We start from the raw sequence: 27,994 nt of genomic DNA, 5'->3' as shown, positions 1-27,994 counted from the left end.
CGTTCCTTAGTTATAATTTGGCGAATCTCAATTCAAGTTTATGCTGTACCGTATATACGATGTGTCACTCGGACCACTCTTATTTACCCTCAAGGAATGGATAATGTACATAATTCACGCGACACAAATATTGAGATCTTATCTACGTCATACACCATCCTTCCATTCTTCAACTGCTTCTCGACGCTTATTCCACTTCTCCATCCTTAGTAGGTGTGCATGAACGACCGATGGATGACGTGTTTGGGGTTAGGGTGTACGAGATGAATAAGGTTCAGAAGTCATGGAACACGACAACCCGAAGCTACTGTGGTAGAACTGAGGCGTAGCTCGGTGGGTGTGGGAGGCAGTGGTAGGCCGGCATCAAGTCCTGCGGCAAGAAGTAGATGAGGGGTTCATTGATGTAGCCCTCCGGCGAAAATGGGACATAGTCCGGCGGGGGCGCGAGGCAGCCCCGCGGCGAATACGGTGGTTTGGAAACCTCTTTGCTCATGCGGTCGTCTGTCTCAACGTCCTCAAACAACAGATCTAGAGCGATCTGACTGTCTTGTAGAAGCTGGATACGAACTGCATGTGACAATCGAGATTCTTGGAGTGCAGGGAGGAGCAAGTCCGAGCTGTCCTCAGGCAACAAACTTGGAGTCATCCTGTAGTAGTCGTCCACTAAATCGCCCCAGGTCGCGTAGTATGGCACAGGGTGTGGTTCTGTACTGGAAGGCGAGGAGGTGGAAGTGGTCGCGGGATCCAAGGTCAGGATACTGTCCAAACTGGTGGGCATTTGTGACTGAATGACGTGTTATAGCAGGAGATTGAGCAAGGCTGGGATGCAAAATGACGAGTCTTAAAGATTAAGATGCAGGTAGGAGCCTGATGAAGGATCCCGGAAAATATCCCCATCGACAACTTGATCGAGTGGCTCATATTGTGTAATGTGGACTGATGGCGGGGTTTTCATTGTCGAGACTTTGAAAAGCGAAAGTTGTGAACCTTGATATTCTTCGATTTTCTTTGCCTTCAGCTCGTACAGGGTCTTCATTTCGGTGGACTTGGTTTTGGTGGCAGTACCACAGGTTGTATGAACACGACGGACATCGACAAACTGCAAAGAAAACATCGCAAATATTGTCCCGATAGTCCCACCTTCCGGGGCCACCCACCCGACGAGTTACAGTTTTCTCCGAGCCGTGACAGTAATGGCAAAAGAGTTTGGCATACGCTGCTCCTGCACATCGACCAGCTTGTTCTCGAGGGTGACTCAGACGGCTGGCATGACTTCGCTTTCGTCATGTTCTGTGTCGGGCCTGCTAGGTTCAACAACTTAGCGTGAATATCTTGGGGATCTGCTAGAAGTAAAACCACCCGAGTCGAGGCCCAACTTGAATGCGCTTGGCAGATCCGAGATCTTGTCCGTCATGGTAGCCTAGGATGGGGTTTAGAATCAACTTTAGATATGAGCGCTTCGGACTTCCCCAAGTCCAAGCGGGAACTTCCTTGATTAAGTTGTGTCCGGTTGCGGATGACGTGATGCAAATCAAAATCGGCTTTGCGAACTTCAAGTTCAAGGTGGTTATATCCTCGCGACTCAGCAGATACTGCCTAACATGCTACGGACATCGATTAACGCGACGACACTGCCAAACTATGTGCATGATACGACTATTCAGCTCACTGCTGTGTAGGAGGTCCTTCAGCCCTTTCACTTCCGTCCGTTTCCCCTCAGCGCACGCGGCTTCCCGAGTTGCGTCTCCAACCAGTCGCACGCATGCTCTCTTCGCGCGCTACTCAACCTCCAATTCAGTAATATCGGATTCATCTCGTCCCGACTTCTTCTACCACCCCATTTCGCTTCCAATGGTAGGCTCAGCCTATGCAGTTTCCTTCCTCACTCAATTACCATCGACTCCCGATTCGTGCTCTGTCATGGGATGGTTACCCGCAGAGACTGCAGGGGAAGCGGACGCGGAAGCCGGGTTAAATGATTTCGTAGAGAACCGTATGTTATTTGCAGTAAATTGTTCCTATTGATTCACATACCAACTGAACTGACTGTTTGCACAGCCAAGTTTCGCATAATCATGCACGAGGCAATCCAAACCGGGTTACAGGAAAACGTGGACGATATTTGGATCAACGCTGCACTGCAATTACAACAAGGCTGGATGCATATACACGGTATGCGATGCTCCAACTCTGCTTACGTTCGGTTAGAACCACGAACATTGTCTCAGACAGCCGCAACCTTCCAGCCCTAGGCAGAATAGGCGACCCAGATGATATCATCGCCTCTGTATTAGTGCAGGATAGCGAAGTGAGCTTTGATGCGTTCTGCTTAATATTATTCATCAGCTTCTTGGAAGATTCTTCCCGACACGTACCAGTCCATGTCATCTTATCGCCTCTGCACTTCTGATGGCCCGACTCTTCTTACAGAGGGACTTGCAACTAAGTTGAAGTTGGTGCTAGAGGGCGCCATCGCCCAAGAAGCGACCCAGTGACGCCCTCTGTGGTCGCACCGTCCTCATTACCAGGAACACCCTCAGCAGCAGGGGCTTTCATGTTCGCCCGATGATTGCCAGTCAATCATGTACAACTAGTATTTATTACTTGCATTTTTCACTGAGCACCAGTACTACATTCATACTTACATCTTCGGATAGCCACGACTCATCAGCCAAAACCTCATGACTTGCAGTTCGAAAGTCATAAGTGTGCATCCATTTGCAAATTTGATAGAACGTGAGTCCAGCTCCAGAGAAGCTATACGATGAGATCACAAAATATACAACGCAACCAGGAGCAGAGCACGGACACAAAAATCAAAGCAGGTGCAGTAGTAGATACGGGGAGGACAGATGAAGAGCAAGACAAAGGTAGGGGGAAATATACTGGTTAGATGTCATCAAGACTGTCATAGGATATGATGCATAGAATGTAGCTCCTGGGCTCTATTTTGTGACGAGGCAATGAGTCTTTACCGGTAGCTACGTGGCGAGCGAGGTCCGAAGAGACCAGGACTGCCATCGTCAGGTACAAACAGGTGAGGCTCAATCAGCGGCGGCGTAGGCGCCAGTGCAGGGTTTGCTAGCATCCATGGCGTCAATTCACCTTCTTAAACGATGCAATGGAAACTCAATACTCACGATGCCAGGTAACCCAGGAATGCACAGGCTCCCCCATAGGTGCAGGACCAAGTTCAGGGAGCCGTGGCGAGCGAGGTCCGAAGAGACCAGGACTGCCCTCGTCAGGTACAATCAGGTTGGACTCAATCGACGACGGCGTAGACGCCCGTGCAGGGTTTGCTAGTATCCATGGCATCAATTCACGATGCAATGAAAACTCGATACTCACGATGCCAGGTACCCAGGAATGCACAGGCTCCCCCATAGGTGTAGGACCAAGTTCAGGGGTCCGTGGCGAGCGAGGTCCGAAGAGACCAGGACTGCCCTCGTCAGGTAAAAGCAGGTGAGGCTCAATCAGCGGCGGCATAGGCGCCAGTGCAGGGTTTTCTAGCATCCATGGCGTCAATTCACCTTCTTAAATGATGCAATGAAAACTCAATACTCGCGATGTCAGGTAACCCAGGAATGCACAGGCTCCCCCATAGGTGCAGGACCAAGTTCAGAGGGCCGTGGCGGGCGAGGTCCGAAGAGACCAGGACTGCCATCGTCGGGTACAATCAAGTGAGGCCCAATGAGCGGCGGCGTAGGCGCCAGTGCAGGGTTTGCTAGCATCCATGGCGTCAATTCACCTTCTTAAATGATGCAATGAAAACTCAATACTCGCGATGCAAGGTAACCCAGGAATGCACAGGCTCCCCCATAGGTGTAGGACCAAGTTCAGGGGTCCGTGGCGAGCGAGGTCCGAAGAGACCAGGACTGCCATCGTCAGGTGCAATCAGGTGAGGCCCAATCGACGGCGGCGTAGGTGCCAGTGAAGGGTCTGCTAGTATCCATGGCGTCAATAAATGATGCAATGAAAAGTCGATACTCACGATGCCAGGTAACCCAGGAATGCACAGGCTCCCCCATAGGTGCAGGACCAGGTTCAGGGAGCGGTGGCTGGTCTGGACGTGGCTTGTGAGAGCGACTCGTGTTGCGGAGTGTGCGCCATGATGGATAAGGGGGTCCGGGTTCATCAAGAGGTGGGGGAGGCACCTCGGGCGGTGGCGGTGGATCAGGCGCACTAGGGCTAGGCATCGGCGGTCTCCTATCAAAAAATATGAGAACGGCGCAAGTTAATGGTTAAGACATCTTACCACTCAGGTATCCGAGTTCACTGAAAGAGACAGATGTTCAGACACATGAACGATGTATTCAAGCAAGACAGTTCGAGCGCCTGCGAGTGAGGAAATGGCTTTTTTTTTTTTTTTTTTTTTTTTAATCCAATTTTTGTCCGATTGGGGTACAATACCCTATGTAGGACAATTCTATCTAGGAAAGGGGGACACCTGTGTCCCCTGCCGTGTCTCCGGCTCTGCAAATGCCCCAATAGAGGTATGGCCTCTACTGGTCCGCCGTTCCCGCCGGCTGTTTTAGGTGCACGAGCCTACTACTCCACGGGGCCGTTTCTGATACTTCTCGTTTGTATGTAGGCCTGACGTGTGATAATGGATATACAAATACTCGGACCGCCTGAGCGATCGTTGTACGAGGGGAGTAAGTGGAGCGCGGATAGAAAGGTAAAGGTAAGACTGGGCTGGCGCGACGTGCTGCGAGTTGATCCCTGCTGTACCGTGTGGCTCTTCGACGAAAGTTCTAGCCCTTCCTCAACTCATGTGTCTCCTTCCGACTGATCTCCAGATTGGCCTTGGGTTGGCGCGTGTTGCCCTGTGTCAGCGAGTGCTACCAGGTGCTTGCATGGGTTGCAAGCACGCGTAGGATGTTTGTTTGTTCTGTGGGGCAAACTGACGTTATCTATTTCTTGCGAGTACTGGGAGGGACATCACCAAAAGTGGGTTTCAAGCGTCCTGTACTGTTAATGTATCGAATGATATGGTCCGTGGCTTTGGCATCTGACAGCAGGTATGAAATGGAGAGTGCGCGACGTTTGAGGACATTGGTGAGTGTGTGACGCTCACGTGCGTATTGCGGGCAGGATAAGAGGAAGTGTTGGACGGTCTCTGGGGTGTCGACGCAGTGAGGGCAGTTGGGGGACATGCTTTTTCCAATGCGATGCAGATGTTGATTGAGTGAGATATGGCGGGTGCGGAGCCAGAGCATTAAACTGATGTGCCGCTTAGGTAGATGTTGAACTAGCGAGATGAACGATTTGCTTGCAGCGTTGAGCTTGGGGTCGATGGAGGTAGCGTGAGCGTGTCTTGGGGACTTTAGCCAAATTCTATTCCAGCGGTTCGATGAATCTTTCTTCTGGGCCTGTTTCAACGCCGACAGGCTACTGGGGAGGACTCCCTTCCAAAGGTATGGTGGCAGTCTGTGCGTGGCGCTGTTGTCCCTGCGGTTCTTTGCTGCTATCTTAGCCTCCTTGTCTGCCTTCTCGTTTCCTTCTACTCCATCGTGCCCTGAGATCCAATGAACGTTGACCTTGAAGTTTCGGTTGCGGCTGGTTTTCTTAAGTTGATTCAATATACTACGGAAATGGTCTGTCAGGTAATGGCCTGGTTTGGTGGAGAAGATGTCACCGGATTTAATCGATGCCTGGTTATCGACGAATATGGAGACGGGATACGTGATATCTTCTTCTTGCGAGATCAACTGAGCTGCTAACGTTAAACCGACGACTTCTGCCTCAAAGACTGTGTGCTCGTCAGTAGTTCCAAGATGGTAGCGTAGGATACTCGGGCGTTGTTTTCCTCTTCTGTACAGTACTGCCGCCGCCCCTACTTTCTTGTCTATCCCTGACCCGTCGCAGTAGACCTTTACTTCATCGTTGTTAGCATTATGGGCTGCTATGGCTAGTTCTCTTGTCGATGCGATGTGGGTAGAGTATGAGTTCTTGTCATTCGGGGGACGTCTGCTGTGTTTGATGGTCTCGACCGAGTTGATGTCGAGTTCAGCGGCATGATATATATGATGCAGGGATGAGCGGTGGTGTTTGACATACTTCTTGGCTGCTTTACGGACGGGTTCGCTTAGCGGATGAGACTTCGGGTGCGCGGCTAGTCGTATTGCGGCTTGATAGCATAGGTTTTGCATCCGGTGTTCCATCGGGAGTAGCTTTGCGTGAATCTCTAAGGTATCATTAGCGGTGGTTCTCATGGCGCCTGTAATACTTAGGGCAGCGAGTCTTTGTACTCGGCCTATACGACGGGCTACTCCTATCGATCCCAGTTGAGGTTTGTCGTTGTTGCCGACAAACAAAGGGCGAAACCATAAGTCGACTGCGTAGAGCATTTTCGGTAGTGCTACGGATAGGTACAGCTGACGCATCAGGGAGAGTGGAATACCATTGGACGTGGAGGAGAGCCGGTGAAGTTGGAAGACGTAGGCTGTACCTTTCGCTATGGTGTAGGCTATGTGAGCTTGCCATCTGAGCGCATCGTCCAATATAACTCCCAAGAATTTGTGTGTCGCGGTGGGCGTGATCGTGGTACCGCGCGTGATTAGTGGGGGCCGGTCTTTAGCTGAATTCAGAGAAAAGTCCATTAGTGCGAACTTAGACGTTTCAAATTTCGAATTGTGCGCTAGGGCCCACTCGTAGCCTCCTCCTCTACGTTCCAACATGTTCTTCAATGTATTGTGAGTCTCTTGGAAGGTCTTCCCGATGGCTATAAATGCCGTGTCGTCTACAAATGCAAGGGTGCGTTCAGTCTTCGTGTGACCCTTGGCTATATCTACCAAGTCCGAGTCGTATATGATATATAATATCATTGAGAGAGGAGGGTCGCCCTGTCCGATACCGTTAGTAATAGGGATCCAATCCGATAAGTGTCCGTCGAATTTGAGTTGCGTGCGCCTTCCTGTCAGCAGTCGTTCCGTGAATCTCACCAGTGTTTCTGGGAGTCTCCTGGTACGCATGTTGTGTAGTAACCGGTCAGTAACCGCATTCGGGAAGGCTCCCTCTATATCTAGAAACAAAGCAGATACTACCTTCTTTTGGCGCCATGCGTCCTTGATCGTGGCTTCGAGTAGATGGAGTGAGTCTGTCGTTGAGCGACCCGGCCTGCCTCCAAAGTGTGTGCTGGGGAGAAGGTTGTGTCGTTCTAGGAGGTAGGTCATTTCATCTGCTACTATGGCAGTCAATAGCTTGGCGGTCGTGTTGAGAAGCGCTATCGGTCTGAAGGCTTTCGTTACTGTGTAGTCCGGTTTACCCGGCTTTCGTAGGACAACAGTTATGAAGTCGCGCCATGGGTTATAGTACGTCTTGAGTGTGAATACGGCCCTGTACAAATGGAGAAGGTAAGGTTGGAGTAAGTATGTGCAACGTTTGAATACTATATTACAAATCCCATCAGGGCCTGGGGCCTTGTATGGGCTCAACTTTGAGATGCTACGCTCGATCTGCGTCATAGATATAGGTGCCGGGGTAGGGACGGCGTCCGGGTAGTTGTAGTCTTCCGGTACTGATGAGTGTTCTGGAGGGGGGGGGAAGAAAGCTTGTGCTAAGGCCTCGCTCTTATCCTTGTTGGTGTCGGCTGTGCCTCCGCCTGATCGCTTGAGGGTGGGGATTCTAGATAAGCCTCCGTCGCTAGCTGTTGCTGTAAGGTATCTGTTAGCAGTCCATATGTCATTACCTGAGAGGTCCTCTAGCCATTCGATCCAGTGGTCCTTCTTGGTCCGTTTGATGGCTTCAGCGTATTGATTGCGTTTGATTCGGTGCTCCTCGTGGCTGTAGTGGCCTGCAAAGTCTCTGTGCTTGTACGAGAGATGGCTTAATTTCGTGACCTCGCGACGCATGATGGTTAGGTCCTTGGTCCACCACCTCTTGGAGTGGGGGTTGGACTTGGACTTGGGGACGACTCGTTCTATGACTGCTTGGATTGCGGCCGTAAGAGTGCGTGCCGCAGTCTGGAATTCGGCTTCCGTAATGAGCGGTTGAGCTGGTAGGATCTTGTCCAACTCTAGTTCTAGTTCCTCGTTGAATACTTCCCAGTCTGCTTCACGGTAGTTGTGCTTGATATCAGTCGTCGCTTGGGGGAGTTCGAGTTCGAGGATGCTTAGGATGGGCACATGGTCTGTTGCTGGTCCACGTAAGGCTGGGTTAGTCGTGCAGCTTATAAAGGATTCTCCTGTGTGGTCAGTACAAAACACGTTGTCTGGACGTGTCCAATTCTTTGAGCTAGACGATTGGAGGGTCGGTAGACCTTTGGGTAACGTCATGATCAGGAAATGGCTTACTAATCGAGTGGCGCATACAAGGTGCGTCTCTGAGTCTTTTCTTTACTCTCATCGTCCCCATCTTGCTCCTCTTTTTCAGTGGAGGGTTCTCGCATATATGCATTCATCAATTCCTTTCGTATACATCTCATCTTCAAAATGGTCGAGACCTCGAACCCTGAAACCCCGCGAGGGGCGAGTGGGAGCATTAGTAATTTTGGGATCATCTGGATATTATATCAACCACTCGCTACCACTGGCGCAAATAACGAACGGCGACCCAGAACCACCACTATATGACGGACGACGTAGCCCGAGTGCTGTGGCTAAGTTTTATCGTGGTACTACCGTCTGGGTGGTTGTTGAAATGCAATGTAGCCGTTTCTAACAATGCCGCAGACGATACTACAAACCCAGCACCATCCTAGCTTCCCCGGATAACTCTCACGTGCAATCTAGTCAATCTCTAGTGTTTCTGCTCGAATAGTTGCTAGTATCCGCTCGACGTCGCTCATAACACTCAGTTGTGGCAGTACTCTAACAATGCCACATCCTACCACTCCCGACGGTGACCGTCCTGGATGAGCAACACATCGCGCTGCTCATATGTGTCTCAAATAAAAGGTGGATCCCTTGCTCCCCACAGGAAGTTGATCGTGATGTTAGCGGCCTCATACAGCATTGACACTATTTCGCGAATTATACTACGGCAACCGACTCCGAGGAAGTATTTTCCGGTCAGACACACCGTATCTCAATACATCAAGAAACAGAGCGCCACGAGGACAATGATTTCGGTAACATATGAAGGGAGCCTTGAACCCAGTCCATTTCCAGGTCGTTGCGTGAGAGATCCAGCAAGACGGATAACACGCACATGACCAACCACAAGAGCACTTGAGCAGGAGTCAAAATACGCTCACTGCAGCATTCGTTCAATTGCAAGAATGTCGCTAGCATCGACAAGGACTGAGTGCGAAATTCCTGGTAGAACGTTGTGTATGATGCATCATACACAACGTTCTACCAGGAATTTCGCACTAAGAATTGCCATGTCAAGAACGAAACATTATAGTAGGAAATACAGTACAATGATGAAGTGGGCCCCATTAGACTAGCAAGTAATGACTAGAGTCTATATCTCAACAGACAGAAATGGATCACAAAAAAACGACTCAGTGGAGGAGGTCTACGAGAATGATATGAGACAATAGAAAATGTCAGCGAGGAGTAAGAAACGTGTCCAGCATCCGGCCTGTACGACAGTGATATTGCGTCGCGATGTCGTTCTGGTAGCCAATGCAGTAGCTGGACTGTGTCACTAATATTAATGTTGACCGCTTTGAATAGGCATACAACACAACCAGCCAACAAAACGAGCACGCCATCCAGTAACGGTGATATGAGGACGTGAGGTTGTTCCCGTTGCCTCAGCGGTACCAGAGACAATGGACGGTGTCGGGGCAGTCGAAATGGGTGGTAGTTGCTGTGACGATGGTGGTGTACTCTTTGTTGTCGCGCTGTGTTGCTGTGTGATATGAGTATTGGAAGGTCGAGACGAGCTGGCGGCTAGCTTCTTCCTCGCGTGATGGTTCCTCTGGGAGAAAAAGAGTCAGTGGATGGTCAGTGGAGAAGATGGAAACAAAACGCACAGGCTTTCCCGCTGTGTAAGGGACCTCGACCTCTCGCAACTGGATGTCTGATCCATCTCGTCTGCGTATACGAGATACTAGGTTTCGAGTCCAGCTGAGAGGTCGGGATCGGGATTGAGTGTCGCGCTCAGTTGCCCCATGTGACTCGGAGCGCCAGAATGAGGAAAAGGGACTGAGGGTGTGTTGACGTGGTGCTGGAGCGGGGCGGTCATGTAGCTCATGGGATTGGGATAGACGAATGCGCAGCTGACAACATATCGGTCACAGCATTGAATATTAGATGGAGATCGCATACATTATCCCCTCGCAGTGCATCGTCAAAGAACCCTAGAGGTATTCGAGGAGCATCTTTCACCTTTGGAGCTGGTCGCGGTGTAGCATCAACCTGAGGGAGCAGATCCGCCGTCAGTGTCATTGAGAATGAAATGTGTTTAGGCCTACAATGTCTGACAGAAGACCAGCTTCTTTGATGATAGCGGAAACATCCCATGTGTAAATGTGGCCGTCGGGGCAGCTAGTGATGAGGAACTTTCCATCTGCAGAAAAGGTCGCAGAGTTCACCCTGTGTTTATGGTGAAGTGGTACTCCGATGGGTTGATTGGTTTCAAAGTTCCATAGTTGTATTGTGTTGTCCCAGAAGTTTGATGTGCTTGCGAAGATGCACTCATTGGGGGATATTGAGATGGTATAGACGAAGTGTTCGCGCACGTCAATGACAGTCCAGGTGGCTGTGTTGAATTTGGATCCCCCGGCGAAAAGCGTTTTGCCATCTGAGGTCCATTCCAGGCATGAAAAACAACCCTGGAGTGTTTTGAGCAATTCGCCTGTGTTGGCATTCCAGATTTTCAGCTCATCCCCGCCTGTGGCAATCACCTTAGCATCAGGTGAGTAGCAAACCGTGTGCAATTCCCCTGCTTTCATTGGTCCAATGATGGTTTTTCCGCTCTCGACATCCCATACTCTGAATGTTCCATCTTCGGATCCGCTCACTATTCGCCCTCCATCTGAACTCCAGCACGTGTGATGCACCAACTCTGTATGCCCCGTCCACTTTTTGATAACCGTGCCCGTGTCGATGTTCCACAATCTCACTGCACCATCCCAACTCCCGCTTGCCACGATTTTGCCATCCGGCGATAATGCTATGGCATGCACTCCTATTTCTTTGTCCTCCCATTCCTCCCCAACCTGTGTGCCCCCTCTCAAGTCCCAGATTCGAAATGACCCATCCAAGGAATAGGTGACGACGCGCTGTCCACCGGGCAAGTGTAGGATGTGTTCGATGCTGGTATCTACTGTGATATTTCGGTAAGGCGTTGTTGCTGAATTCTTGTGCTTCGCAGGAGCTGGATGCCCCACGGTTTTGATTTCGGGTTTCACTTAATAGGTGCGTCACAATTTTAGCTCTTGCCATCAATTACCGTACAAATCGATCACTTACTCAGAATCCAGATGCTACTCGACTCATACACAGAAAGGCAAAAGCTACTATGGAGTGGGCGTTTCGTTTGATGAAGATCCAAGTCAGGAAGTCGTTGTTCAAGTCTTTTATTGGTGCGTCTTCGTTGCTTTCGCTTCACAGCTTCAGCACTGGCTGTGCAGATCAAGCACATAACCATGACAATTCATCCTTCGGCATTACGGTCATATTATCCCACAAGCTTGCATTCCTGCGTAGTAAGTTCGTCATCTCCAGATTTTCCATGGACCTCTCAGTATTGCGTTTCATAGTCTTGCTCTCAACCAGGTCTCCTGTATATTTTGACTGGTGCAATTCGATTCTTGGTGTCTATCCCCTGGCACTGTTCAAGTGGATCACATTATGCAATCCTTGTCCCCAAATGTCCCACATATGCTTTTAGTCATCGCCACCGCGCTAGCCAAATGGCAATCCTGTTTACACCTTTCCAACCTTTTCCCTGATTTCCTGGCTCTAGCTCCCCATAATACGAGGAAGGTGTCTCCTAACCGTGCGGTGCTTAAGGCATTTTCCTCCTCCGCCACCAAAAAAATCATCTCTCAGACGTCTATCGTCGGTGGATGACATGATCGTGCTTCGGATATATTCTAGTCCTGTGACCGTTGTTCACCCAGGCAGTTGACTCCTCTCAAATTCTATCATTATCAATCACTATAGGAATGTTCAACAAACGATGAACCGGGGCTACGGACAGGACTAGCTTTGCGCTGTCATGTTACATAAGTCTTATGTCGCAGTTCCTGCACAGACATTGTTGCGCATGCTATGTGCGATGCCTTGTTTCGCACGTTCAAGTTGCGCCTGACAGGGCGGGCTTACACTGACAAATGCGAACATTAACCCAACGGTCACATATGTCAGTGTAAGGTCGCCGTTATAGGACGTACACAATGTCCTGCATCGCATGGTAAGCTATTGTCATACGATATGACAAACTACAATATTTACCTGCAGGCAACCCATTGGAACGTTAAGGATCACGGCACCCTCCACCTCCACCTACCCTCGTTCTATATCTTCGAATCTTGACTCGATCCGCGGATCAAGAACGAGGATAATGAAGCCTGACTGGACCGGCCTTGTTCTGAAGTGAGTAAATATGAACCTTCCAGATCTACCTACTACAGCACAAGCCCGGCCCTCATCGAATTTATATCCTGCAGCACACAGTAAGTCAGTGATTATATTTCACTAACATGATATATAACATTTACCTTCGGAAAACCATAGAGCAACTACATTCTGGGATGCAAGTTTGCGGCCAGCGCGAAGTTGATCAAGTTTAAGCCGCACCACCTGAGGGACGCCTAAAACTCGATCACTCCCGCGTCGGCATACTATTTGTGGCGACGTCTGAGTACCGGAGGCTTGAGAAGACCGTCCTTGAGGGGGCTTGCAATAGTTCCATTTCACAAGCTCCCCCACGGCCAATCATCCTCAACTGCTCCTATAAGCCAAATGGTAGGTCGAATAAAGCAAGAGGGGTTGGAGGTGAATGGGTTCACAAGTTATGCTGGTGGCGACCTTATATACGTATCGCAGGTGTGAATGTATTGTTTTTAATTCATTGTTCGCTGCAATGTTTCGCTATGCCTCAGAGTGAGACATTTGGGCAACTATGTCGTGGCTAAAACACAATAGCGATCGTCTACTGGCAGCCAGTAACTCAAGAGGTTTTACATTGACAATGAAGCGTCATCTTTGTATGACTTAATCACCATATCCATAAGTCGGCGATGTTTGTCTGGTTGGAAATTCCTCAACAAGATCTTGACGAGTTTCATATGTCTTTAGCCAAGCGCAGCATCGACTATCATACGATGATGTCAAGGTTCGGAGTCACGTATTGACTTACAGTCTTGAATAAAATTTAATTGCATCTAGATTTCGTTCTTCGAGTGCGCGTACACGCGCTGGAATCGGAAGTGCGTAAGAGGAACATTAAAGGCATATGGACGTTTGCGCCATGCATTCGATCCACGATGCGATCACTGAATAATACCAAGACTAGAACATCAAGACACCAAGCGACCTCGAACAAATCACATCTAATCCAATTGTTTGCTTGCTGAGAGGACTGAATTGCTGTGCTCGAGCGTAAGTAGATGATTTAGCTAGATGACACGAAAAATATGACAAATCGATAAGTCAGTATTAGAAAACGGGCACGCAAGGTATTTCATAAGGTCTCCGTCGCATGCATGGGTGACTTGGCACTTTCTTCTGCTTCACTAGTACGGATCGCTACGTTCACCATGATCATAATTCCACGGGCAAGTTGGTTGTGTAAGCTACTTAGCCTGTTTTGATGCATCCAAATGACATTATGCAGTGGGCTCGAGACTGATGCGGACGAGATCGGCTTGCGTAAAAGTCGCGTCAGGATCCAACGTAACCCAACTTCAGGGTCCAACATTACCAAAACGAACAGTTACGGACGCCAGACCTGAGCTAACCAATTTTAAAACGCTCGCAAGCATTTTGCGAGCGACTTTTCAACAAATCCGCATTTTGTGCCGAATCTCGTTCAAGCCTTAGGCCTCAATTGTTACCAATACTCCTCTTCAGCAAGATAAGCTACGCAGGCGTCACTCACAGTGAACTATAGACATGCGCAATGTATACTGTGTTCTGCACAGACTGCTGGCATTGTTTCGAAGCATGGTGATCAGGCTTTCCAGACAAACTCTACACCCATATTATGTTTTGCAGCGTATAATTTTGACTTCTAGATTTATGCATTCAAGTGATACACACGCGAGCAGCAGCACTGGTCGTCATAGGCATCAATGCAGTGACGCTGATACTTCATCAGTAGCCATCCTCCCAAGCCTCTGCCACTCCTCCGAGTCCAGGCACTCAGCAGGCCAGAACTCGGTACACACTCACGCGGATGACTCGCTTACCGAAGAAGCCGAGTCTTACCATGTTTCTGTGTCCATCACCACTTCGTTGCAGGACAACGGTACTTCTCTAATTATCAAGCCGATGACTGCAAGTGATGTTCAACGTTATAGTAAAATTTCATTCTCAAATTTAGGTTTCGAGTATTAACATTCTTCAAATCTCATCCAGAACTTCATCCTGCAAATCATCGGCAGAGGATAGATACAGGTTTCCAGATCTCACCAGGCCAAAAGGATTTTTCGGTATTGTACGTCGATTCACATACCGTCTAAATGCGCGACATGAATGCCAACTTGCTTCCGGCAGTCCCGACAAGTTCACAGCAGGCGATATCACTTGGAATTGTCAGATTCATCCGCATGGCACTCTGTACTTCTCCAGCGAATTGGTTAGTTTGTCTCCAACATATCTGTTCACTTATTCACTCCCTCAGTTGATGTGGAAAGACGCGGATATGGAGACAACCGAAGTTGAAATTACGGTGTACACAGATGCCGACGTACGCGAGCAGTCGAACTCTGATGCAGTTGCTTCTTGTGTGAGAACGCTCCTTGAGCAAGCGCAACTCGCAGGTCACCTTGAAGGCATCCTCATGGAGCTCACCGTTGATTTATACACAAACGATAGCGGGGAACTAGAATGCAGGTACTATTTTGTCGCACCTGATCGGCGGATTCTGTTTTGGGAAGACCATTTTGAGGCGAAGCATTTGTTTGGCGGGCAGGCTATACTGTTAAAATTAAGCATAATACTCACTGACTAGAAACGGTATGGTTTTGTAAGTTTGTTTGTAAACTATCAATCCCCTACAATTAAGCTTAACGGCTTCTGATTCCTTTGGTGATTCTCAGGCTTCCAAGAATAGCGCTACCACCGGAAAAATTACCAAATTGGGATATTCCAATAATCTCACTATTCCCACATACCTCCCTGGCTCTACTGCTGCACCAGAGCTTTCCCCTTGCTCACTCATGTATATAAGTAGTAGAATGGCATGTACATACATAAAATGATACAATAGACCGCTTTTTTCATTGTCTGAGAGCTTGTACAGCAGTCTACAGTACTGACTACAATATGTGCATCCCAGGACTAAAACATATTCGCTTTTTTGCCCCTTTAGCAGGGAAGCAATTCTGACTGTATATATCATATATTAGAGTGTTAATGAATATATTACACCGCTTGTTTGAGCCTCTGTAGTGTCCTACATCAGTAGATATGTTAAATTCATGAATACCTCTCAAAAAACATAAACCAGTTCGCATTTTTTAGTGTTTAGGTATATAGACTGGTGAATATTATTTCTAACATCTCTTTACTAGTATATACATCATATCAAGAGTATATGTCAGCAGGATCAGTCCCTAGGGTCATATGTATTGTCATCTTCCTGGTGGTTCACTCCCTGAGAAAATTTTTCCTGCAGCTCCGGCCCTCTAGGATGGTAGGTAGTCTTTTACTATGAACATATGGAATATATTTATCACATAGGTATACCAGAACAATACCAGGATCCTTGTCTACAATCCAAAGTCACTTTTTGCCTACAATGTACCATATTTTCGCATTTTTGAGGTTTTTCACTACATTCTCACTACATAGACTATACCAGCTGTTCATATATCACTTATAGTACATATATGAAGCCTTCCCAAGGCCATGATCAGGCAGAAATATGACATAGTAATGATATCAATGATATAGGGGCAAATCCCACAATCATGCAAATGTTATATTTCAACCCTGTCTAGGGCGAAGATTTCATTAAAAATGTATAGAATACATTGTAAACTACTTAAATATACTATACTAATATATGTTGTGAAGGTAAAGGTGATGTGGAAGTGTTGTGGTCTCAATTTGTTGCATTATTATGGTCAGACCACCCTTGCATAGACTGTTGGTGCATAGTACTTTTTCGATGTTTGGACTTTTTGACTTTCCCACGACCTATTTCTTATCTATTGGATTCCCCTGCTGTCAATTATTCATGGATCCTTCTGGTAGTCGAGGACTGTATTACTTGGTATATATAGTGTACTCCAAGATAGTCTGATCATAATATTTTACTATATTCATGTCTGGGAATTCTTATCAGTGAGAATAGGAGATATGTGCTTGATATCATTACTCTGACATATTTCTGCCTGATCATGGCCTTGGGAAGGCTTCATATATGTACTATAAGTGATATATGAACAGCTGGTATAGTCTATGTAGTGAGAATGTAGTGAAAAACCTCAAAAATGCGAAAATATGGTACATTGTAGGCAAAAAGTGACTTTGGATTGTAGACAAGGATCCTGGTATTGTTCTGGTATACCTATGTGATAAATATATTCCATATGTTCATAGTAAAAGACTACCTACCATCCTAGAGGGCCGGAGCTGCAGGAAAAATTTTCTCAGGGAGTGAACCACCAGGAAGATGACAATACATATGACCCTAGGGACTGATCCTGCTGACATATACTCTTGATATGATGTATATACTAGTAAAGAGATGTTAGAAATAATATTCACCAGTCTATATACCTAAACACTAAAAAATGCGAACTGGTTTATGTTTTTTGAGAGGTATTCATGAATTTAACATATCTACTGATGTAGGACACTACAGAGGCTCAAACAAGCGGTGTAATATATTCATTAACACTCTAATATATGATATATACAGTCAGAATTGCTTCCCTGCTAAAGGGGCAAAAAAGCGAATATGTTTTAGTCCTGGGATGCACATATTGTAGTCAGTACTGTAGACTGCTGTACAAGCTCTCAGACAATGAAAAAAGCGGTCTATTGTATCATTTTATGTATGTACATGCCATTCTACTACTTATATACATGAGTGAGCAAGGGGAAAGCTCTGGTGCAGCAGTAGAGCCAGGGAGGTATGTGGGAATAGTGAGATTATTGGAATATCCCAATTTGGTAATTTTTCCGGTGGTAGCGCTATTCTTGGAAGCCTGAGAAAAACATTTCCAGTAGCATCGAGATCACAAGAGAGATCCCGATCTTTAGAACCAGTGAGGCATCGTGCCTGTTAAGCTTCATGAAGCTTCATGTTGGTGACTCCGAGACAAACTTACAAAATGTACTGTGTATAGTTAGACATGGTTAAGTATCACCCTGCCATGAACAGGTGTGGCGGGGTCAAAGGCATTACGAGCGGTCATATCAGTGCGTTTTCTTCTTCTTTTGTTCTAGTGGCACTACACAACCGTTGTATAGAATATGCCATGGAAGCTGAGTATTGGTGAGCTATGCGATTGAGGTAATATTTTCACCAGCCGCAAATAACAGCCCTAAATTATTTGTCCTCAGATCATACGCATTCCTCCCACTTATGAGGTTCAGGATGCACCGGGAGCTGTATCCAAGCGACTGCAAGATAACTACTGAACTTCACCGCGAACTGCAGGCAATGATCCTCCATGCCTATACCGGTGTGTCTCTCGCGACGTTTTAACCATATTTGCTCACAAATTTGTCGAGTAGATACTATCTTTTCAGAAATATCATTAGCTCCTTTTGACACAGATGAGCTTCAGCGAGCTCTGAATATTGTCGATTATTTAAACGGTGATGTCTGTTCATACATTGTACTGGGCATGTTTTTTGATTCCAAGTTGAGGTATCGTTAACAAATCTGATTCGACAACAAACGATGAATCTGATTCAACTACAAATGACCAATACATATGGGCGTACGGTGCGGATATTGCTTTCTTAATGCCTTTTCTTCTTACAATAAGCCTCCATAGCTCGCTTAATGCGAATGTTCAGTATGGTGGTCTCATGCACGCTCTCATCCAGATGCAGCTGACTTTTCTTACCAGCTCGAGCTAGGCTTTCTAATTTTTACGGTGAAATAGGCACGAGGCTAGGTACAGATCACATTTGTGACAATGACAACTCGATGGAAAGAAGACCGATAGTCAAGCTTTTCAACTTCGTCGTCCTTTTTGGCTCTCCGTCCACGCATGTCAAACAAATTGACAGCGTCTGGGTTGACCAATCTGTTAACCGTCCGCGGTGGAAAATGTTCATGAATAGGTTGACGGGCGAGTGGAGTGGACTAGCAATCTATGTAAGTTGCCGAAGCTAAATAGTATCTCCATTGTAAGCATTGAAAATGGACAGTCAACCGTCATGTTAGCTGTGGACATCAGCTTCCTCGCAGTGCCAGTGATCGGTCAACAAACTTCGGCACAAATCGCATTATACATCTCGTCGCTCTGCTCGGTAGCTTCGCTGGTCGTCTCTGCTCTTCTTGCACAAAGCGGTGGGAACAAAGACAGCATAAACAGAGCGGTACACCTAACGTTCTACCCCCTTATCGCACGACTGACTTAGCTGTTCAAGACGGCATTCATGACGCGCATGACTCAGTCACTTCATGGCAAAGAGAACCTTGCCATCATCTTCAGCTTACCATATGCCCTTGTTATTTGGGGGTGAGTACTTTCACCATTTACGCAGCGCTGCGTGAATGTTTCTCATTGACAAATTAAAATTATACAGTATGGTTTTCTTTTTCCTAGCGCTGTCGCTGGTGATTTTCCTATCTGCTGATGTCACAACTTGGTGCACTGTGGGGCCAGCTTGGTTACTCGTGGTCGGGTTTATCGGCTGGCCAGTGTGGGCAGCTAAAACACCACCGATTGGACAGTGGATGTCCTCTTTGTGGATGGGAAGTGAAAACATGAAAGCAGTAGAGACTACAAATGAAGCCTAGTGAGAGAAAGTGTCAATAGCATTGCTACTAGCTTGTCTGCGGGTTCCAAATCGATTTGATTATAGCTTGCCACTAGCTGCAGTGTGTTCTTGCAGTCTGAAATCGATACTAGCATTTCAAATCTACATTTCAAGCTTTACCAGCTGCTTTTCATCGAGTCCATTGAAATCTATGTCCTTGCAAACCCGGAAAGTCAGTAATTTTTATTTCATTCCTGGGCACCTACCCGGGTTGGCAAGTCGACAATTCGCATTGAACGTATAATGCTGACAGTGGCTGCCATCATTGTGTCAACATCGCACTTGGATTGCACGGCGAGCAAATATTAACATTGTATCGGTGATACTCTTACTGCTCCGCTTCTATATATCATGACCGAGATCTCCATAATATAATCCGACACCTGAACCGAGCTTGGTCCGCAATACAACACACATGCTATGTATACTAGAACCCTGACGAAGTGCGATGTCAATAAATCGTGTACATCAACTTGTATAAATAGACAGTTCTGAAGCAGTCTCCAAAGACCAGACTCAGAGCATCTGATCGACAATATCCAAGGTCTCTGTAACTTTGTAAGTACTTGGGCAGTCCATCAGCCGAAAGTTGAAGATTGTCGTGGTATACAGAGGGCGTGAAAAAACTATGAAGGGAAAATTTGTGGGTATCTATTCCTGGGACGAAGAAATATACCTGTCATCGACCTTGCTTGGCAAGGTGAATTAGTGACATGACCCATGCGGTTACATGTGCTCTGAATCACGTGGCGTCCGGTGGTGAAGCCTTAAGGCGTGTTCTCCGAGTCACCCGGAGTGGGGCACTGGGCGCAGCTACAGTGGAAGAGGGTTCAGCTCGAGCAGATACAGGAATCGCGGCAGAGAGTGGGGCTTGAGTAGTCGCAGGAATCGTGGGAGGTTTACGACTAGTAGCTCGAGCCATATCAATATATCGTGGGCATGGACATTTGCAACCCTCCTTCACAGAGTCGCATCAGGACTGATCATCAACTGTTTAAATGTTTACTTACTGTAGTGCAACGCTTACGTTGACGAAGTTGGCCGCCTTGCATGCATTTTGCGCACTTCGAAGCCGTGCACGCTGTAGTGGGTTTTATGGGTGCCACTGCCACATAGTACTGCCGCTAAGTGACAACTTGTGTGAGTACATGTCTCTGATATCAATGAGAATTCTTACTTTCAGCCTCATCCAAGAGATCGATAATAAGGAGACCCAGACCTTGTCCAACCGTTACCTATAAATTAAAAGTTATGGTGGGTCAATGTCAATCTAAGAACACGTGCTTGCGACACACAAGTAGACTCGTAAACCAGTCTTTACTTCACGAGCCTAACACACAGGACCAAATGAGATTTTGGACAGAGACTCTGAGTTTCGACGAGTTTCGACTTTCGAGAAGCACTCAGTCACTGAAGTTGGGATGAAAGGACTCGGAAGGAACTCCGCCTGAAATACACGCGGCATATTAATTACAACCACTGGCAGGCAGTGGCCTGCAGCCATGGCTCCATGCTTGGTACACAGACGGAAAAGTCAATAGATCTGTGATATGCATGTCCTAGTAATTATAGGTGTGTCTTCCTTTGTTCGTTCACTGCACAGCTTGAGCACTTGCTGTGCAGAATCCAGATCATCAAGCGCCCATGCTTTTCTGACAATATCCTTATGTATGTTTATCTTCACTGGCCCCATACGATTGTGCGGTCTTGACATTTATATGCCCCTCGCGCTGCATTTACGTTGACAATTCGACAGGTTAACATATCCTCCTTTCTCCCCTAACATTTCTCATCGTCCTCGATGAGTTGCTGGTCTTTTTCTTCTTCGTCACCCCACTAGCCAAATTGCAATATGGCTATCCTGGTCACATTTTCCGTCGTCGTCCAATTATTCATTCCCGTTTCTTCCACATCCACGTACCCATAGTTTTGAGGAATGTGTCTGTGCAGCGTCGAACGAATAAATTGAGTAGTATTTTTCCTTTATCACCACTAATGCCTTATCTACTAGTCAAACGCCCATCAGTTGATCTGTTGGGACGTCATCACTGTGCGTTTGCAAAGGATGTTTTGTGGTTGAAATCGACGTCTCAGCTTCAACCACCCGACTTCAGCAGTGCAGCTCGTCAAACATCCATATTCGAAGTGCCGACATGGCAATGAAGAGAATCCCCCTTCTTACTGCCTGGCTTCTCCGCACGAAGCCGTGGTTCCTTCTTCATGCACACCTTCCTGTCAGAGTCTGCACCACAGATCACCAGGTCACCTATTCCTAGATGCATTCAGTCTTTGGGCACGTTGGACTCTTTGGAAGGCACTCTATGCTACCACCACCGAAACTTTTTTATACCATCCTCGGTAGGTGGTACTTGAGAACACCCTCGTTTCAGATGGTCTTTATGGAAGCGACAATGTATCTAAATACGGCTTCTGTATTCATTTTTTTTTGGTACCCGAAGGTGCATCGCCCTGTATAGGCGCTTTCAATCAATGGACTTCTTTCCTGCAAGCCGTTCACGTCGCACGAACCGAAGGGTTAGTAGCGTACACCTCAACTGTTGCGTTTCTGCAAGTATGATAACGCAAAGGATATATTCATTCACAACATAGGGCAGTCCTTCGTCTCCACTGCGAGTTGATGCACTCTGCTGGGTCCAACTCGTCGATAAAGTGGGCCAACATACTTACGCGCATGCAGCATTGATCCGGACCAGTCTCCTTGAAGGAATGAACAATGTACATAATTCTGGCAGCATAATCATTGAGATCTCATCTACATCATCATCAAATTCTTCTCAGCGGTTCGTCTCCGAATACTCCTTCCTCAGTAGGCGTAGGTGAATCACCAATGAATGGCGTCAGGGGTGACAATGGTGGCGAAAGAGCAACGGGCAATATATGGTATTCGGAGTCTGTCATTGACCTGCTGCCCATCGTAGAGTCGAACGCTGGGGTCAGGTATGTTGACATGCTGCCAAACAGCAATCGAGAAGACACTGGATTGATCCCCAGATTTGAAGGCGTCCAATCTTCATACAGGCTGTGACGTTGTTGCTCCTCGGGAGTCACGGGAGACGACGGGAATCTGAAGTTAGGCGACACGCTGAAGTCCGATGGTGGATAAGATAGCAGGGGAGATACTTCCTCCATGCAGCCTTCTCTTTCTCTATCGTTTTGCTCCTCCCTGGTGAGCAGAGCAGGGTCGATCTGGTTAATTCGTACGTTCTGAGTACAAACTGGGCTCGAAAGTTGAAGACGCTGTAGTTCAGGGGGGAGCGAGCCTGAAATGTTTTCGGGCCACAGAGCGGTCAACCTGTACTGGTCATCCTTCGTGTTGTCTTGGTAGGCTTCTGCTAGAGATGGCAAGTCACCTGGTTTTGCATTAGGATGACTGCACAGACCCGCGAGGTCCAAACTCAATGGGTCCAAGCCGACGCGAATTTGTCTCAAATGTACGTCGCTGAGGTCTTGTAGCGCTGAATCAAGCAAGGGTGGTCGGGGACGCAAGAGTAGCTTAGAGCTTCGCAAGCACAAGGATGGTGAAGGAGTGGACGGGGAGTCAATGGAACGGGCAATATCCCCAGTTTGATCGAGCGGACCTCCGGAAAACTGCCAGCCTGTTTCAGCGGAACCCGACCGACACAGCGAACCTTGGGATTCCTCAACTTCCTCCTCCTTTAGCTCGTGCGAGGATATCTTCCCCTGGACTAGTGCAATAAGCTCTGGGTTCCCGCTTCGTTTGAAAGTACATGTTGGACAAGCTTTGACGAACTGCGCAGTAAGCTCTTTTGGGACCCATGAGTAGTGCTGGCGGATAACAGCGCAGGTTTTGTCCCGACCGCCGTGGTGGGACTCTTCATGGCAGTAACAAAAGAGTTCATATAGCTGCTCCTGAACAGCGACCGGTCTGTTCTCATGGAGGATGACAACTGGTGCCTCGCTGTCATCGTCGTCTGTGTCGGGCGTACTGAGCGTGAACATCTTGCGAACCCAGAAGCGAAACTGTGGTGTCCCGATAGAGCATGCGTCCGGTTGGTGTAGTACATCCCAGATCTTGTCGAACATGCACTGAGATATGAGGGCCTTGTCACGCTTCCGCGGGGACAGCGACTGCAGGTATGCCATCTCTATGCGTTTGTATTGAGTGTATGTAGGAAATCCAGGTTTGTCCGCCATATCTAAGATTGGTGAGGGAGGGCATTCATTACCGTCATCGGACAGTGCAGGACTGGAAGAATGCACAGTGACGGTAGCTCGCCGCTCGTATGGCTTTGATCCGGAACGAGCACGAGATTTTCGCTTCCGTGAGACAGCAGGCATTACAAAAATGATTGGTGTTGTAGGTTCAAAGAACGTGAAGTAGCTGTGAGGGGATGGTGGTAAATATGACACAGGTGGTGATAAATAAGCTAGCGGCTGACCATGACGCGACTACTCACGTGATCAGAAATCAACAATTTATTGAATAGGCATCTGTAGACTGTAGTATATACCTAATTAAGGTAAGTATTAAGTAACAGTTGTGAATGTGGTGCGGATATGTGCAAGAACCATCAGTAAAATGCGTGTGATGCAAGAATGATATGCAATGAAACAACCCAAATCCCAATAAGCAATGATCCTGCAAGTCGTGAATGTACGGATGACGTGGATAAGTCATAAGTGCTCAACACCCTCCGTTCAATCTGTTCTTAGGTACTGTCTGATTATAACTTGGGGAGCTCCACCCAGTGAGATTAAAGTTAGTATAAGCTTCCTTGTACCTGAGAATATTTAGCAAACTTCGAACGTCTTGGTTGGGACCAGGGCTTACGTTTCGATGTAAGTGGCAGTCGGGAAGTCGGGGGGATCGCACCCAATATTGTGCGCATTTGAAGGCTGATAGATGCGAATATAATCAATCGACATGGTCGCAGGTAACTGGAGGTCCCCGAAATCAATTCCTCCGAAATTGAGTGAGAATCCAAGGTTGGCAATGATATACTACATAGCGTGGTCAATATTTTCATGCTCGCTTGCGAAAAAAGTTGTTATGATATACCATGGGCTCCTGAGAGACAATACGGGCACCAATCTCGGTCTCAGTATCAGGCCCTAGTCCACTGGAATAGACTGTCCAGACGGCCTCGCCGCCACTAATCCAAGTGATATATCCAGCATCAAACCTGGAGATATGTGAGCACAGAGCATAGATTGTGATCTGACTTCTGCAAACCCCGGTTGGTATTCAAACCCGTAGACGCTATAGCAACCCATATCAAGCTCATAGCAATCTTGGTCCGTGAGTGAGAGACCACTAGTAGTTTGTTGATACGCCCCTGCAGCGCAACTGTTGGGTACGAATTTGGCATGAAAAATGAGCACGTACCTCCATGGTAAGGATTCAGGATAGTTAGGTTTGGATGATAAATCTGCAGATTGTCGGAAGTGTTCAACCATTGGTATCCCGCCTGAGAGTGTCAAGAACAGCCCAATTGGTCATAATCCAGACCTACATTGAAAGGAGCCCATTGTGCTGATTGTGAAACCTTCATGAATTCATGAGTCAACGCTGAGTGAAACTTGGAGTAGGCGAACCTTGCCAATCCCACCATCAACTGTCGCCTCGAAGATATCGATCTCCGGCGCAGAACGGCCAACGTAATTGCCATTTGTACGGACTGGACCAGGATGTGATTCACCAGGGCAGGTACAAGCAGACAGTCGTTGACCAGGCAAATATGACTGCAAAAGATGAATGGAGATCCAGAAAGACAAATGGTGCAGAGACCTGACCAAGACGCCACCATTCTCAGGATCGCCGTTCTGTACAGCAGCGAGCGGCTTGGATGTCCCAGGAAAAGTTTGATTTGGCAACGTGCCGACATCACAACTGTCGTATGAGTATGGCCACTGAAATAGTCTGATTAATACGACCTCTTCGATAGAGGTTCACATACCAATCCTTCTAAACTAGCACCAAAGCCTGCACGACCTGTGGCGATGGTTGGTTTAAATCCTCGAAGGTATGAGAGAACAATGCACTAACCTAGATTTCCCATTGTCCAGCTTGATACAAAATATTAATCACGTTCTTATAAAAAAGACCAGACTCACACAGCGGGCCAAAGACCACTTTGATAGCAGGTGTTCAGCAGAACGCAATGATCTTACAGCAGCCTACTTACTGGACATTGTTAGATCCCGGCAGGATAACGGAAGCTACAACTCGGTAATCAGTAGATATCGGCAGTAAACAACACATATGTAGCTCACTTTCAATGAGGCCACCTGTAAAACAGAATTTATTCCTTTAGATATTATTAGTGTCGAAGGTAACATAGAGCCGAACTCATTACCATGTTTGGATCTACAAGATACTACATGCCTCAGTATGCCACAACGAGATGATCTTGGCTTACCATGCCCGACCTATATGTAAGATTGTGGTTTGAAGCAGGATCAGCCTTTTCCAGTGTGATTTGCAATGCGCCTCCTTTCGTTGTTACTTGGCTTGGATCGTACCATTCCAAATCATTCTGTCCATATTTTTAGTCTCATACAATCTATACCCACGACCTCCACTGACCGTGCCCCAGTAGTGTAAGTTTGGAGCCTCCCAGTACGGATCGTCTCCGGGATAAAATGACCGTCCCTCGACTTGAAACTCGTCAGAGAAAACAAGGTCCCACATGTCGTTTTGGTTCATGTACGATGCCTTCGTGTAGGCTTCCTTCGGAGTATCGACATCTATGACGCCGCGGTCGCCAGGCATCGATGGAATCTGTCCTGTTGCATTGGTACCACCGAGATTAAATCCATTCTGAGGAGTTGGCTTCTTCCTGGACAGGTGACTAACGATTGGAAATACTTTACCCGATAAGATCAGCTGCTGAATCCTGCATGCGTCTAATAGTGAGATGCACTAACTTACCGAGGCTATTGGAGGAGCGTTAGTACAAGCATGTTTGTGCAGTTGCGCAAACTTACAATAACATAAGCATCAATGCGACTAAGAGAAATAGGCATCCCAGGTTGGCAATCCCTCGCGCAGTGAAAATGTGACCTCCCTTGTCACTCTTAAGATCACGCTTTGGGTCTGGAGTGTGAAGGTAGTCATCTGGTTCAGGTGTGTCGACATGCAGAGCGCTCGTGCCCCAGTCTTCGGGATTGAGTTGCAGGGCATACTGAAGACAAATGTCACAAATAGCACAGATTATAGAGACGAGTGTTGGCATACTTTGTCGGCGAGCGAATTCTATCCTCCCGTTTTAATCAACCGAGGACATTGAGTATTACTTCTGAAACTTACTTCATACGTTGAAGGACTGTGAGATCTGCTTGGTCCTGCGAATCCCGTGTCATACTCGCTCACTGTTGGCGACCTGGAGCGACCTTCTGCCCTTGGAGGTAGTAAGCTAGTCGACGAGTCGCCATATTCCTGTCGCAACAGCGGAGAGTTCATGTCGTAACAGTGAAAGAACCAGCTTTACGCTGTCGTTCAGGTTGCCTCAGGAGTATGTAGAGTAAAGAACGTGATGCAAAAGAACGTGTAGTTAGAAGATTGTCAGCGTGAAACTGGGCAAATTGCATTGAAATTGTGCCCGACACTTGGGAATCGTAAGGTTTCCGTGAAGTTTTCCATTCCGTAATGCCTGTCAGTTCCGTGTGATTGTGTGAAAATTGAACGAGGCTCTGGTAGTGGCATATGTACTTAGCACGTTCTGCAGTTGTTCTGCAGTAATAACAAGTGATGAAAGGTATACATGGAGTGACTGCATTTTATTGTGCTTCATCGTATTGAAGGACTCCATCAGCAAGATCATCTGGCTTGGGATTTTTCGCGGTCACTGCCACCGACAACTTCAAAGTTTGTTGGAGAAAGGACTCCGTAGTAGGTCCTATCGCAGCAACTTTGACGTGATGATGTTCTGAAAGTTGGGCACAATCATCTATGCTCGAATTGGCCGCAGGTAGGGCGAAGTGATTCCGTAGGATTGGCGTCACAAATTCAGCTACTGAAGGGGCGAAGTAGACGATCCATCCCCAGGATGATCCCTCCTCTGTTATAGATTTCAAAAGTGCTGCAAATATAATGCTGTAAAATACTTTCCTCTGACATGTTCCAAGGCAAGCGATAAAGCGTGAGGGAACATGGATGAGCCTTGTGTGGCATAGACCTGGAGTGAGTCTAAAGTAACACCAGCCGACTCCAGAATCATCGGTAATGTGTCACGATTTTTATCTCCAGTGAGGTAGAGAAGTTGTTTGCTTGTTCCATCCGAGGGAAGATCCTTGAGTATGAATCCTGCAAGACGTTCTGCAGTCCCCGTCTCTGAGCCACCTCGAATATCTCTAGGTGTATACAGAGGTATCTTCTCGGAAAGATCACGAAGCGCAACCGATGTAGCTTCTCCAACTGCATAGAACGGCACAGACCACCAGTCTGTTTGGTTGTGAGATCCGATACGATGCATTCAGCCAATAAACCATACCAGATTCGGGCTTGAGAGGCGTGTTGTTATCAGCAATGATCAATGCTTGAGCCGCCTCGGACCATGCTTCGACAGCTCGCTGGCTCGTGATTATAACTCCAGACAGGCTCTGTTTCTCTGGACCGATGCTCAATCTGCGTGCTAGCTCCTCGCAGCCAACTATGACGGTTTCTAGTACCGGAACTGATATTGGATGGTATCCCCGAGACCTAAAAGCATCCTCATATCGATCTGGGCTGCCTTGATTGGCAGCTCTCAGAAGCAGGACATTCGACATTGACCGTGCCAGCATATATGTTGATGTAGAGTGTTTGTGATGTGTGGGATCTAGATTAGGCTGATCACGGGTAAATCAATGCATCATGAGAAGGAAAGTCCTAATCAGCACATCCACGAGATCAGCTATACCGCTTGGAGTCTTCCCAGGCCAGAAAGTTCCTCGGCTGC

The 27,994-nt window shown here is 47.4% G+C and overlaps 9 protein-coding genes across 9 annotated transcripts; 2 read left to right on the top strand and 7 right to left on the bottom strand.

The window, feature by feature from the left end:
* Positions 1-1,647: 1,647 nt before the first annotated feature.
* Positions 1,648-2,495, top strand: HD556DRAFT_1233793 (uncharacterized protein; the record flags this gene model as incomplete). The annotated part of the gene is given in 4 exon segments (XM_041297621.1): positions 1,648-1,993; positions 2,059-2,221; positions 2,233-2,308; positions 2,358-2,495. 4 exon segments carry the CDS (start codon positions 1,648-1,650, stop codon positions 2,493-2,495), a joined length of 723 nt encoding a protein of 240 aa, XP_041162266.1.
* A 378-nt stretch (positions 2,496-2,873) lies between these two features.
* On the bottom strand, positions 2,874-3,664 carry HD556DRAFT_1466028 (uncharacterized protein; the record flags this gene model as incomplete). The annotated part of the gene is made up of 3 exons (XM_041308362.1): positions 2,874-3,081; positions 3,141-3,506; positions 3,562-3,664. 3 exons carry the CDS (start codon positions 3,662-3,664, stop codon positions 2,972-2,974), a joined length of 579 nt encoding a protein of 192 aa, XP_041162265.1. The 3' UTR covers positions 2,874-2,971.
* A 108-nt stretch (positions 3,665-3,772) lies between these two features.
* On the bottom strand, positions 3,773-4,196 carry HD556DRAFT_1441169 (uncharacterized protein; the record flags this gene model as incomplete). The annotated part of the gene is made up of 2 exons (XM_041306249.1): positions 3,773-3,942; positions 3,992-4,196. 2 exons carry the CDS (start codon positions 4,194-4,196, stop codon positions 3,773-3,775), a joined length of 375 nt encoding a protein of 124 aa, XP_041162264.1.
* Positions 4,197-9,293: 5,097 nt separating this feature from the next.
* HD556DRAFT_1357708 (uncharacterized protein) lies at positions 9,294-10,310 on the bottom strand (the record flags this gene model as incomplete). The annotated part of the gene is made up of 3 exons (XM_041302526.1): positions 9,294-9,870; positions 9,926-10,171; positions 10,221-10,310. Coding segments are annotated over 3 exons (606 nt in total), but the record flags the coding sequence as incomplete, so codon positions are not given.
* Positions 10,311-15,033: 4,723 nt separating this feature from the next.
* On the bottom strand, positions 15,034-15,474 carry HD556DRAFT_1357697 (uncharacterized protein). Its single transcript, XM_041302525.1, has 2 exons — positions 15,164-15,474; positions 15,034-15,090 (listed from the first exon to the last, which is right to left on the bottom strand). Exons 1-2 carry the CDS (start codon positions 15,463-15,465, stop codon positions 15,072-15,074), a joined length of 321 nt encoding a protein of 106 aa, XP_041162262.1. The 5' UTR covers positions 15,466-15,474; the 3' UTR covers positions 15,034-15,071.
* Positions 15,475-17,449: 1,975 nt separating this feature from the next.
* Positions 17,450-19,053, top strand: HD556DRAFT_1233924 (uncharacterized protein; the record flags this gene model as incomplete). The annotated part of the gene is made up of 8 exons (XM_041297631.1): positions 17,450-17,571; positions 17,673-17,761; positions 17,814-17,954; positions 18,071-18,100; positions 18,155-18,405; positions 18,459-18,629; positions 18,681-18,772; positions 18,840-19,053. 8 exons carry the CDS (start codon positions 17,450-17,452, stop codon positions 19,051-19,053), a joined length of 1,110 nt encoding a protein of 369 aa, XP_041162261.1.
* A 3,746-nt stretch (positions 19,054-22,799) lies between these two features.
* HD556DRAFT_1233661 (uncharacterized protein) lies at positions 22,800-23,249 on the bottom strand (the record flags this gene model as incomplete). The annotated part of the gene is made up of 1 exon (XM_041297613.1): positions 22,800-23,249. A coding segment is annotated over one exon (450 nt), but the record flags the coding sequence as incomplete, so codon positions are not given.
* A 234-nt stretch (positions 23,250-23,483) lies between these two features.
* On the bottom strand, positions 23,484-26,613 carry HD556DRAFT_264789 (glycoside hydrolase family 16 protein). Its single transcript, XM_041310067.1, has 19 exons — positions 26,365-26,613; positions 26,293-26,310; positions 26,043-26,239; positions 25,987-25,991; positions 25,642-25,922; positions 25,475-25,591; positions 25,412-25,422; positions 25,329-25,363; positions 25,241-25,274; positions 25,170-25,187; positions 25,102-25,121; positions 25,013-25,047; positions 24,651-24,965; positions 24,569-24,601; positions 24,442-24,523; positions 24,289-24,391; positions 24,115-24,238; positions 23,887-24,056; positions 23,484-23,836 (listed from the first exon to the last, which is right to left on the bottom strand). Exons 1-19 carry the CDS (start codon positions 26,515-26,517, stop codon positions 23,740-23,742), a joined length of 1,848 nt encoding a protein of 615 aa, XP_041162259.1. The 5' UTR covers positions 26,518-26,613; the 3' UTR covers positions 23,484-23,739.
* A 221-nt stretch (positions 26,614-26,834) lies between these two features.
* HD556DRAFT_1233964 (tetrapyrrole biosynthesis, uroporphyrinogen III synthase) lies at positions 26,835-27,824 on the bottom strand (the record flags this gene model as incomplete). Its single annotated transcript, XM_041297636.1, has 3 exons — positions 26,835-27,113; positions 27,173-27,498; positions 27,548-27,824. 3 exons carry the CDS (start codon positions 27,822-27,824, stop codon positions 26,835-26,837), a joined length of 882 nt encoding a protein of 293 aa, XP_041162258.1.
* Between the last annotated feature and the right edge of the window lie 170 nt (positions 27,825-27,994).

The sequence above is a fragment of the Suillus plorans genome, assembly GCF_016647745.1.
Source record: "Suillus plorans strain S12 chromosome Unknown HD556scaffold_17, whole genome shotgun sequence".
In the NCBI taxonomy this organism is placed as follows: domain Eukaryota; kingdom Fungi; phylum Basidiomycota; class Agaricomycetes; order Boletales; family Suillaceae; genus Suillus; species Suillus plorans.
This window is presented reverse-complemented; position numbering and strand designations above follow the sequence as displayed.

Coding starts and splice junctions, on each gene's coding strand:
- HD556DRAFT_1357697 (XM_041302525.1), bottom strand. CDS start 15,465: ATGATATATACAGTCAGAATTGCTTCCCTGCTAAAGGGGCAAAAAAGC.
- HD556DRAFT_264789 (XM_041310067.1), bottom strand. CDS start 26,517: ATGAACTCTCCGCTGTTGCGACAGGAATATGGCGACTCGTCGACTAGC. Junction 24,524..24,568: donor CACAATGGGCTCCTTTCAAT/GTAGGTCTGGAT, acceptor TGACACTCTCAG/GCGGGATACCAATGGTTGAA. Junction 24,057..24,114: donor TTGTCTCTCAGGAGCCCATG/GTATATCATAAC, acceptor CACGCTATGTAG/TATATCATTGCCAACCTTGG.